This window comes from Carcharodon carcharias, chromosome 1, assembly GCF_017639515.1.
Source record: "Carcharodon carcharias isolate sCarCar2 chromosome 1, sCarCar2.pri, whole genome shotgun sequence".
Lineage (NCBI taxonomy): Eukaryota > Metazoa > Chordata > Chondrichthyes > Lamniformes > Lamnidae > Carcharodon > Carcharodon carcharias.
The window spans coordinates 162,302,065-162,314,476 of NC_054467.1; the positions used below are offsets into that span (position 1 = coordinate 162,302,065).

Genomic DNA, 12,412 nt, shown 5'->3' on the forward strand with positions numbered 1-12,412 from the left:
AGCTTTTTCTGTAGTCACAGGGCAGAATTTTGCCCTTGGCGGGCAGGAGATCAGGAAGCCGACTGCCGCCCGGGATCGGGGCGGAGCTGCCTCAGGGAGATGAAGCATTTTTAGAAAAAGAAAATAAAAATGTCATGAAACATGTCCCCTCACGTGACTCTGTCATAGGAGCAGGGACATGTTATTAATTCAATTGTAAAACTTTAATTTTATTTTTATTTACTTTTGGAAACATCATCCCGCCTGTGGATGAGGTTTTCAAAAAAATGCAAAAGCTGCTTGGCCTTTTTGCCTGCTTGCCAACTGTTAGGTTGGGTGGGCAGCGAAAAATTTAGGTTAATTGATTATTTAAAGGCCTTAACAGGCTTTTTAATTGTCGGCGGGCGCGCGCCAGAGACTGAACTATTGCATGACTGCATTGACGTTGGCACGCTCGGCCGACGTCAACGCACGTCATTTCACGCTCGAGTGAGTAGGGCATGTGCCCACCCACCGAGTGAAAATTTGCCCACAATGGGGAGAAGTGAACCTGTTGAAAGCTGGGAGTGACTTTGAACCGTTTCCTGAAAAATGGCAATTCTGTGGAGAGCATGGCGTAAAGTAAATGCAGTCTGGGGTTATCAATCATGTAAAAATGCTGATAAGGAATGTCATTTCTGTAGTTTACAGTATTAGTTACCTAATGTAATGATTAATGAGTAATGTTTAGTTAATGTTGCTTTTAGTTTGTTACAGTAAACGCCTTTAAACTTGAAATCTTGTTATGCAATCGCTTTAAGTCAGTCACTGGGAATTCATTTTTTTTAAGTTATCGGTCTCTGCAGGCATCATAATACTCTAAACCCATTATTTGATTTTTCTTATTGGTCTCCTTTTACTTCACACCATCACCCATTTGTTCATTTAGTCTCTCCTGCCTCCCACCCTATCACAGATCTTTCCTTTTGTTCTGTCCTCCACTCCTCTTGCTTTCACTGCCTTGCTTATAAACGGTTACACCTCTGAAAAAATTTAAACCCCAGGTAGATGCGTGCATCAGTTGCACTGGAATAAATTGTCTAGCACAACATGTATGTCTGGTGCACATCACCAAAGCCCACGTACCCTGCTGTGTCTAACAACAATTTATATTTATACAGTACCTTTTAACGTATAAAATGTCTGAAGGCACTTTATAGGAGCATTATAAACTAAATATGACAATGTGCCCAATGCAACTCTGCCACTTATAAATGTCACAAGGAGTGAACGGAGGGTAGATACTGGCATCTAAGATGGTGAGGAAACTAGGTAGAATTGTCCACTCTGCATTTTTGGCAGAAGTATTTGTAAATAATTCAGCCTTATTTATTGCACTCACTTTCTGACCTCTGTCATACTTAGGGATGGGGATTTTCATGGAATCTCACCCCTACTATTGTGTATTTAGCACATCAAAATTTGTCACACAGTGGGAAGAGAATGATCACAGGTGTTGTGGGACAAGTGCCACTCGGGGTTTGGAGCTATGATACAGTCAGCTACAGTAACTTCATCACTATACACAACAGCACATGTATAGGCCAAGGGTTGTGATGGAACAGTAGAGTGAGAATTGCAGCTTTCATGAATATAACTCACCTTTATAACTCATGTTAATTGTATTAACACTTTATTCCTCACATCACAGGCAAATGAGGAATCAGAGGAACAGTAGGGCATGAGTTTTCGCTCCTGGGTTGGGAACACAGTTGGGACAATTCCCAGCTCCGCAAACCCGACCTGGGAGTAAGTCCCCCAGACGGTCGGATTTTTGGTCTGGTGTGGAGTGGGGGGAGGGGTGGGGCGGTGCGGTTGCGAGTGAAAATTGGAATTGTGGCAAGCAACCCCGGGATCAGTGCAGAGGCTGCTGGCTGTGGTAGCAGGCTGGGTGGGAGGCTTGCCTCGGTGCACCAGCACTGTGTGGAAGTTTTTAAAAAAACCTATAAAACATTAAACAGTCCTCCAGTCCTCACCCCTCAACACCCACGCACTCCCCATGCCCCAGCCACGCAAACCTGTGACACCTGATGCCCCCCAATCACCCCATGGTGCTTCATACCTTCCATACCAATCTATGCACCCTGCTTATCCTCCAAGGCTCTTTCTAACCTCATGACAACTCATGCCCTCCAACCATCTTTTGCCTTTACATCTATCATGCCACCTCACGCAGTATCCATTATGGGCAGACCTCAGTTATTAAGTCTATTAAAAATTCGCAACCTTAAAAAAAAACCCTCATAAAAACCTATTTACTACATTTAACTTACTTTAATCTCTTATAAAAACGAGCATTGGAATTCATCATCCCACTTCAAAGAGTCTATAACCACTTGGAGCTATCAATAAAACTGAACTGAAGGGCACCTCACTGTGATAATGGAAGGTTGTGAAATCATTCATGCAGCACTAATCCAGTAATGATAACACAGGCTCATGTTAACAGAGTGAAATAGCTAGCATTGGTTTTTTTAAATCATGACAGTGTTTAATTCAAATTTTTAAGGGAAGGAACTCATTAGCAAGTTCCTTTTGCCAATGAACTTGACAGTTCCAATGAGTTTGACAGTGCCAATGAGTTCTTGCACTTCTTACACATATTAATGTCTAATTTTAACAGTCCCAAAGGGCACCTTACCTCTCTCAAAGGGCAGTTTACCTCTCTCTAAAGGATACCATAACTCTCCGAAAGGATACCCTACCGAGCCAGACAACTCTGCAAAGTTTAGACCCGACAGGTCTAATCTGTACACATCGTGTTTCTCATTCCTGGCTGGCAAAAGTCCAACAGGACTGAAGGCAGCTGCTGCTAATGTAGGCAGCTGCCTTCACGAATCACAGTTGTGCAACTTAGAACCTGCCTCCATTCCTTCCCCCCCCTGAATATGGTAGGTGCCATGTTCGGGACAGGACTTCTAGATCCTGACCTTCACAGTCATTTTCATAGCAATAGTGAGGTTCTCTGTCTTTACAGGAATTCAGGCCTAGGAAGTCTTTGGACTGGTCATTGCCGCTTTGAAAGATGCAAGAGAGAAAACTGCCTGTAAATACTTTGAGTTCAGGGAATGATGTGTTACACTCAGAGACCTGAGGAGGTGGGAAGATTATTTAAAAGAAAAGGGGAAGAATAATAGAGAAAAGAAAATAAGTTAAATAGCTGCAGATTCTGGAAACCTGAAGGAAAGGTGATACCTGAAATTTTACTTTATCATTCTTTTTCATGTGCTCATTGACTAATTAGATAATACAATGTTAGTGGCAGGGGGAGGGGGCGATAATTGCGTGCAACATACTAGCACAGACACCTGGCCCAATGAAATGCATATCAGAAAATCATGGGCTGCACACCCACAACTTCAGATGTGTATGACTGACAGGCAAGGTGATCCAAAATTTACCCTTTAGATGCTTGCACTTAAATGTACACATTATTTTAAATGACCACTCTAATTTCTTTCATTTTTCTTTCAGCTGTTATCACTTGTGCATTGAGTGTGCTGATTACTTATGCCAATGAAGCCATTCTTTCTGCGGTGCCCTGGAGCATAGGGATTCTTGCTGTATTACTGATTATGTTTGGTGTCTCTGTTTTCATCATCCACAAACAACCCCAAAGTCAAATCAAAGTGGCTTTCATGGTAATTCATCTGCACTCTATTCTAGAGTTTGTTACTGAATATAACCAGGGGTTAACTGATTTTGTGGGATGTCCTGAAAGGGTAACTGGACAATATATAGTCATATTGGATACAGTAGCATAGAGATTATATTAATGGACCAGCAAGCCAAAGTGTGTTCAAATCCCACAATGGCAGTGTGAATTTGAATTCTGTTTCTAAAAACCTGGAAATAAAAGAGGTGGTATCAGTAAAAATGATTTTCAGATTATTGTAAAAACCCAAATGCTAATGTTCTTTAGTCTAATGTCCTGTTCTGTATGTGAGTCCAGTTCCACACCAATATGATTGACTCTTAACTGCTCTCTGAAATGGCATCACAATCCACTCAGTAATATCAAACCTCTCCCAAGAATAAGAAAAAAATACCACTTGGGCCACAGCAGTTCAACAAGGCATACCTTATCACACCAACTAAGGATGAGCGATAAGTGCTGACCTTGCCAGTAAAGTCCACATCCTTTGAATGAATTTAAGAAAACAGAAAAAGAACAATGGGTGCTGCATATGTTACTGCAGTTATGAGTTTAGTGTTAGTTACAATTTAGTATCACACTGACAAAAAGTTAATTTTGTCCATGATCATTTTCCTGACCATTTACATTTTTGTATTTTTCTTCTAGTTTTACAAATTGATAGAATCACCACGTGGTCAGCACAATAGGCGACAAATAAATTTCAGTGTGGTGCATTTTGTTAAGAAGACTTTTTGAAAATTAGAGTCTAGTCAAGGAAGAAGAGCAAAGGAATTCAAGATACAGACAGACAAATCATTAAATTAGTAATGCAGGTATATAAGGCCATAAAAAAGCAAGGAAAGCACTGACGATCATTTCTAGAGGAATAGAATTGTGGGTCTGAAGTCACATCTAGGCCAAATCAGGTAAGGATGGCAGATTTCTTTCACTAAAGGATATTATTGAACCAGATGGTATTTACAACAATTAGTTGAGACTAGCTTTATATTCCTGATTTATTAGTTGAGTTTAAATTTCATTGGCTGCTGTGGTGGTTTTTGAACCCGTATCCCCAGAGAATTAGCCTGGGCCTCTGGATTACTAGGCTAGCTACAGTCCAACTGCACCACATCTCTCCCAAGTTGTAGGAGTTCAAGACTGCTGCATGCCTTTGATATAAAGTTAACATTAAACCTGTTAATATATTTTAGGTGCCACTTTTACCATTCCTGCCTATTATCAGCATCTTTGTTAATATCTACCTGATGATGCAGTTGAGCGGGGGAACTTGGATTCGTTTTTCTATTTGGATGGCTGTTGGTAAGCACCAGTGATATAATTTGCATTTCAAATTCCTAGTCCCATGTCAGGTTTCACACCCCTGAAATTCCTGGTGGGTCATTGTGCCACTGGATGTGCCAGCTGAAGACAGCTCAGGATCAATTGCAATGTTCGCCACAATGCACGTGTCAAAGGTCACTTATGAATAATGGACGCTTGGGTGAGGTACTGAACAATGACCAGTATCTAATTGGATACACGGTCAGGGTGCCAACCTCATTTTCTTTGGCTTGTAATGCTATTAATTTCCGTTTCTCTTGGCTCTCTTGCTCTCATGAATGACTGATGCAAAGATACAGATTTAATGCCCTGCGGCACCTACCTTATGCAAATGGTCCACGTAATGGGGCCCCAAATTTTCTTTGTGCCTAGACACCTGCTAAATTAAATAAAACCTAGAAATGGCCATCTGGCCACTGGGGAAATGGCCACTGGTGAAAGTTGGGATGGTCTACACCTGAACCATGCTGGGACCAGTGTTCTAGCAAGCCACATAACCAGGGAATTAGGGTTTTAAACTAAATTGTGGGGGCAAGGGATCAAATTTGGAAAGATGTTGTAAATCAAAGAATAGAGACAAGGCAAGAGAGAAATGTATTAATATGGGAAATGATAAACAGACCATGACAGGAAGGGACGGAAAGTACAAACCTAAGGGTAAATCAGATAAGGCTAGAGGTTACAAAAATAATATAGTAATAATAAATAAAGTCAGCATGGTTTTGTTAAGGGGAGGTCATGTCTGACCAATTTGATTTAATTTTTCAAAGAGGTGACCAGGTGTGTAGATGAGGGCAATGCATTTGACGTAGTTTACTTGGACTTCAACAAGGCTTTTGATAAGGTCCCGCATGGGAGACTGCATAAAGGTAAGACCCCATTGGATCCAAGGCAATTTGGCAAATTGGATTCACAATTGGCTGAGTGGCAGGAAGCAGAGGGTGATGGTTGAGGGGTGTTTTTATGACTGGATGGCATATGGGATACTTCCCTTTATAAGCCAAGGCAAAGAATATAAGAGCAGGGAGGTTATGCTGGAACTGTATAAAATGCTGGTTAGGCCACAGCTAGAGTATTGCGTGCAGTTCTGGAATCCGCATTATAGGAAGGATGTGATTGCACTAGAGAGAGTGCAGAGGAGATTTACCAGGATGTTGCCTGGGCTGGAGAGTTTTAGTTATGAGGAGAGGTTGGATAGACTGGGGCTATTTTCCCTAGAGCAGAGGAGATTGAGGGGGGACATGAGTGAGGTGTATAAAATTATAAGGGGCATTGATAGGGTAGGCAGGAAGGAACCTTTCCCCATGGTGGAGGGATCAATAACCAGGGGGCATAGATTTAAGGTAAGGGGCAGGAGGTTTAGAGGGGATGTGAGGAAGAATTTTTTCATCCAGAGGGTGGTGGGAATTTTGAACTCACTGCCTGAAAGGGTAGGAGAGGCAGAAACCCTCATAACATCTAAGAAGTATTTGGATGTGCACTTGCGATGGCTATGGGCCTAGTGCTGGAAAATGGGATTAGAATAGTTAGGTACTTGTTGACTGGCGCAGATTCGATGGGCCAAAGGGCCTTTTCTGTGCTGTAGACCTCTATGATTAAACTAAAGGCTCTAAATCTGAATACACATAGTTTTCAAAACAAAACAGATGAACTGATAGCTGAAATAAAAATAAATAAGTGTGATCTGATAGCCATTACAGACACATGGTTGTAGGTGTTATGACACAGCAGTTGGTAAAGGCTGTTATTTAAAATCCCAGAGGGAAACTTTAAACAACTGTCATTACCTATATTTTCAATTGGTATGTTTTGAGTTGCAGCTCTAAATTCAGGAATAAGACCACCAGTTCTCAAGAGGTTTTTACATCAATCTAAATGAGACATTTATTAGTTTACAACAAGGTATTAAACACATACATATGGCTACAAATTACTACTTTCATAACTTTTTTAACAAATTCCCAAATTAATCTCCACTAAGGCAACAACAACCAATAGACTTAACCAAACACCAGGCAAAGCATTTCACCGTACAAATTCAAAATGAGATTCCTTACAGTTTGGTTCCTTTGCAGACAGTTGTAGGCTTACAGCTGCTTTGATGTTACATGCCTCTGCCCTGCACACACAAACTCCACTCGGGTGATACTCAGAACTTCTCTTTAAATGTAAAGTTTCAATGTATCACCAGGCCCTTTGAACTTCTTTCATAGTACCAATTTTATTCGTGATATAAACATTGCTTAGTGTCCCCTAGCTAGGTGCAAGATTTCACTCCCAATCTTGAATGCTGTATTCAACAAAATGCAAATGTACTTCTTACCTCTCTTTACACCTCAAAACCACTATACATCAAAGCACCCAAACCAGCTGGCTTTAATCCAACTAAAACACACACAGACACACCAACAGACTAAAACTCTATTTTAAAAAATAATAAATTCCAATAACATTATATACATTAACAGCTTCATGACAGTAGGATGGCATAAATTGGGACCTGAATATTGAAGGACAGGAAGCTAGGAAGAGGTGGAGGAGTGGTATTAACATAATAGAGAACGCAAGTTCAGAAAACCAGGATGTAAAAGTGGTTTGGGTAAAGATGAGAAATGATAAAAGGCGAGAGGAGTGGTGTAACCACACGGTAGGAAGGAGTATAAAAGAAATATTGCAAACTTGTCAGAAAGGTACAACGATAATCATGGGGGACTTTAATACACATATAGGTGGAAAAATAAGATGGGCAAAGGTAACCTAGATGAGGAATTCATGGAATGTTTTCAGGATAGTTTCTTAGAACAGCATGTTCTGGCACCAACCAGCGAGCAGGCTGTACTAGACCTGATATTGTGCAAAGTGATAGGATTAATTAATGGTTCATAGTGAAGGTGCTCCTAGGTAGCAGCAGTCATAATATGATTGAATTTTACATTTGGTTTGCGGGAGAAAAGAGTGGTTCTAAGACTAGTATTTTTAACTTAAATAAGGGCAATTATGAGGGCATGAAAGTGAGCTTGCTAAAGTGAACTGGAAAATTAAGCTAATGGATAGGTCATAGAGATTCAGTGGCAGATATTTAAAACGATATTTCAGAATACACAGAATAGATACAAAACAAAAACAGAATTACCTGGAAAAACTCAGCAGGTCTGGCAGCATTGGCGGAGAAGAAAAGAGTTGATGTTTCGAGTTCTCATGACCCTTCAACAGAACTGATCTTTCTTTACAAGGAGAGGAAAATATAAGCTGGTTTAAGGGGGGTGGTGTTAGGATAGGAGCAGATCATCAAAAGATGTCACAGACAAAAGAACACAGAGGTGTTGAAGTTGGTGATATTATCTAAACGAATGTGCTAATTGAGAATGGATGGTAGGGCACTCAAGGTATAGCTCTGGTGGGGGTGGGGGAGCATAAAAGATTTAAAAATAATGGAAATAGGTGGGAAAAGAAAAATCTATATAAATTATTGGGAAAAAAAGGAAGGGATACGGAATAGATACATTCCAACAAGAAAGAAAAATTCCAAGGGGAGGACCCACTATCCATGGTTAACTAAAAAAGTTAAAGACAGTGTCAGACTTAAAGAAAAACATACAATTGTGCAAAGACAGGTGACAGGTCAGAAGATTGGACAGAATATAAAGAACAGCAAAGGATGACTGAAAGATTAATAAGGAGGGAACAATTAGAGTACGAGCGAAAACTAGCTAGAAATATAAAGACAGATAGTAAGAATATCTATAGCTATTTAAAAAAGAACGTTGGTCCTATAGAAAGCGAGCCTGGGGAATTAGTAATGGAATATAAGGAGATGGCAGATGAATTGAACAGGTATTTTGCATTGGTGTTCACGATAGAGGATACATCCCAGCAATAGCTGTAAATCAAGAAATGGAAAGGAGGGGGGAACTCAAGAAAATTACAGTTATCAGGGCAGTGATTCTAAGCAAATTGTTGGAGCTGCAGCCTGACAAGTCACCAGATCCTGATGGACTTCACCCTAGGATCTCAAACGAAATAGCTAGTAAGATAATTGATGTATTGTTTTTAATTTTCCAAGATTCCCTAGATTCAGGGAAGGTCCCATTAGATTGGAAAATAGCAAGTGTAATTCCTTTATTCAGGAATGGAGGGAGACAGAAAGCAGGAAACTACAAGTCAGTTAGCTTAACATCTGTCATGGATAAACATTAGAAACTATTATTAAAGATAACCAGGGCACTTGGAAAAAACTAAAGGCAATCAGGCAGAGTCAACATGGTTTTGTAAAAGGGAAAATCATGTTTAACCAACTTATCAGAGTTCTTTGAAGTAACATTTGCTGTGAATTAAGGGGGACTGGTGGATATAGCGTACTTAGTTTTCAGAAGGCATTTGTTAAAGTGCCACATCAAAGGCTATTGTGGAAAATAAAAGCTCATGGTGGTAGGGGGTATTGGCATAGATAGAAGATTGGCTAGCCAACAAGAAACAGAGAGTAGGCATAAATGCACTATTTTCTGGTTGGGAAGATGTAACAAGTGGTGTGCCACAGGGATCAGTGCTGCGGCCTCAACTTTTTACAATTTATATAAATGACTTTGAGGAAGGGACTGGAGATATGGTTGCTAAATTTGCTAACAACACAAAGTTAGATAGGAAAGTAAGTTGTGAAGAGGACATAAGGACTGTGCAAAGGGACGTAGGTTAGGTGAGTGGGCAAAAATCTGGAAAATTGAGTAAAAAGTGGGAAAATGTGAAATTGACCATTTTGGCACAAAGAGTAAAAAAGAAGCATGTTATCTAAATGGTGAGAGATTGCAGAGCTCTGAGGTGCAAAGGGATCTGGGTGTCCTAGTGCATGAATCGCAAAAGGTCAGTATGCAGGTACAGTAAGTAATTAGGAAATCTAATTGCACTGAAGTGCTGCTTTCAGCTGCTGTAGAGTGCTTAAGTTGGAGTTTGGTGACTGAGGGAGTTCAGTGAGGAGGGAACAAGATGATTCTTTGAGTACCATGAGTACGGTCGGGTAAGTATTTACTACTTTTATTGCTTATAGTTTTTATTTTGTGGTTCATCGTTTGTTAGGGTTATATTCTGTAACAAAGAGGAGCAGGGTTGAAGGGCCCTAGAGTAATTTATATTATTTGATATTAAGTATCTTCCAAAAAGTGTAATTTAATTTAAAGGGGTAAGTCATGGCAGGAGAGCTCAAGCCATGGTGTGCTCCTCCTGCTGTATGTGGGAAGGTGGGAATATTTCCAGTGCCCGGGGCCAGCATGTGTGCGGGAAGCGTCTCCAGCTGCAGCTACTGGAAGCCCAGGATTCGGAGCTGGAGCGGTGGCTGGTGACAGTGTGGAGCATCTGCAAGGCGGAGAGTATCGTGGATAGCACATATAGAAAGGTGGTCACACCACAGGCTAAGAGTCCACAGGCAGGAAGGGAATGGGTGACCACCAGGCAGAGCAAGAGGACGAGGCAGGCAGTGCAGGAATCTCCTGTGGCTATTCCCCTGCAAAACAGATATACCACTTTGGATACTGTTGAGGGGGATGGCCTCCCAAGGGAAAGCAGCAACAGCCAAATTCATTGCACCAAGGTTGGTTCTGCTGCACAGGGAAGGAGTAAAAAGTGTGGGAATGCAATATTTATAAGGGGTTCAATTGTAAGGGGAATAGATAGGCATTTCTGTGGCCACAAACGAGACTCCAGGATGGTATGTTGCCTCCCTGGTGCTAGGGTCAAGGATGTCTCAGAGCGGCTACAGGACATTCTGAAGCGGGAAGGTGAATAGCCAGTGGTCGTGGTACACATTGGTACAAACGACATAGGTAAAAAAAAAAAGGGATGAGGTCCTAAAAGCAGAATATAGGGAGTTAGGAAGTAAGTTGAAAAGTAGGACCTCAAAGATAGTAATCTCAGGATTACTACCAGTGCTATGTGCTAGTCAGAATAGAAATAGTAGGATATATCGGATGAAGAGATGGTGTGAGGAGGTGGGTTTCAGATTCCTGGGACATTGGGACCAGTTCTGGGGGAGATGGGACTAGTACAAACTGGACGGGTTAACATGGGCAGGACCAGGACTGATGTCCTCGGGGGAACATTTACTAGAGTGGTTGGGGAGGGTTTAAACTAAAATGGCAGGGGGATGGGAACCTATGCAAGGAGTCAGAGGAGGGGGAATCAAGGACAAGAACAAAAGACAGAAAGGGGAATAAGAAAAGTGATAGGCAGGGAAATCAAGTGATAGGTCAGAATCAAACAAGACCTTAGTGAAAAATAGTGGGAACGGGACAAGTAACGTTAAAAAGACAAGCCTTAAGGTTTTGTGCCTTAACGTGAAGAGCATTCATAATAAAGTGGATGAATTAACAGCGTAAATAGATTTGATATAGTCAGGATTACGGAGACATGGCTGCAGGGTGACCAGGAATGGGAACTGAACATCCAGGGGCATTCAGTATTTAGGAAGGACAGACAAAAAGGAAAAGGCGGTGGAATTGCTTTGCTGGTTAAAGAGGAAATTAACACAATAGTGAGCAAAGGTATTAGCTCCAACGATGTGGAATCTGGGTAGAGCTGAGAAACACTAAGGGGCAAGAAATGTTAATGGGTGTTATATATAGACCCCCAAAGTGTAGTGGTGATATTGGGAAAGGCATTAAACAGGAACCTAGAGACATAGGCAATAAAGGAACATCTATAATTATGGGGGACTGTAATTTGCATATAGATTGGGCAAATCAAATTAGTAACAATACGGTAGAGGAGGAATTCTTGGAGTGTATACGGGATGCTTTTCTGGACCAATACGGTGAGGAACTAATGAGAGAACAGGCTATCCTAGACTGGGTATTGTGTAATGAGAAAGGAATAATTGGCAATCTAGTTGTGTGAGGCCTCTTGGGGATGAGCAACCATAATATGATAGAATTCTTCATCAAGGTGGAAAGTGACTTAGTTGATTAAGAGACTAGGGTCCTGAATCTTAATAAAGGAAAATACGATGGTATGAGCCGCGAGTTAGCTATGATGGATTGGGAAACGTTACTTAAAGGGATGATGGTGGATAGGCAATGACAAACATCCAAAGAGCGCATGGGTGAACTTCAACAATTGTTTATTCCTGTTTGGCACAAAAGTAAAACAGGAAAAGTGGCTTACAAGGGAAATTAGAGATAGTATTAGATCCAAGGAAGAGGGATACAAATTGGCCAGAAAAAACAACAGACCTGAGGATTGGGAGCAGTTTAGAATTCAGCAAAGGAGGACCTAGGGATTGATTAAGGGGAAAATAGAGTAGGAGAGTAAGCTTGTGGGGAACATAAAAACTGACTGTAAAAGTTTCTATAGGTATGTGAAGAGAAAAAGATTGGTGAAGACAAATGTAGGTCCCTTACAGTCAGAAACAGGGGAATTTATAACGGGGAA

The 12,412-nt window shown here is 41.0% G+C and overlaps 1 protein-coding gene across 1 annotated transcript in view; it reads left to right on the forward strand.

Moving 5' to 3' along the window:
• Nucleotides 1-12,412, forward strand: part of slc7a2 (solute carrier family 7 member 2) — a 198,697-nt gene that overhangs the window by 181,809 nt on the left and 4,476 nt on the right. Inside the window, exons 10-11 of the mRNA XM_041191056.1 lie at nucleotides 3,493-3,659; nucleotides 4,867-4,975. Of these exons, the coding sequence (XP_041046990.1) occupies nucleotides 3,493-3,659; nucleotides 4,867-4,975 (276 nt within the window). The remainder of the gene's footprint in view (nucleotides 1-3,492; nucleotides 3,660-4,866; nucleotides 4,976-12,412) is intronic.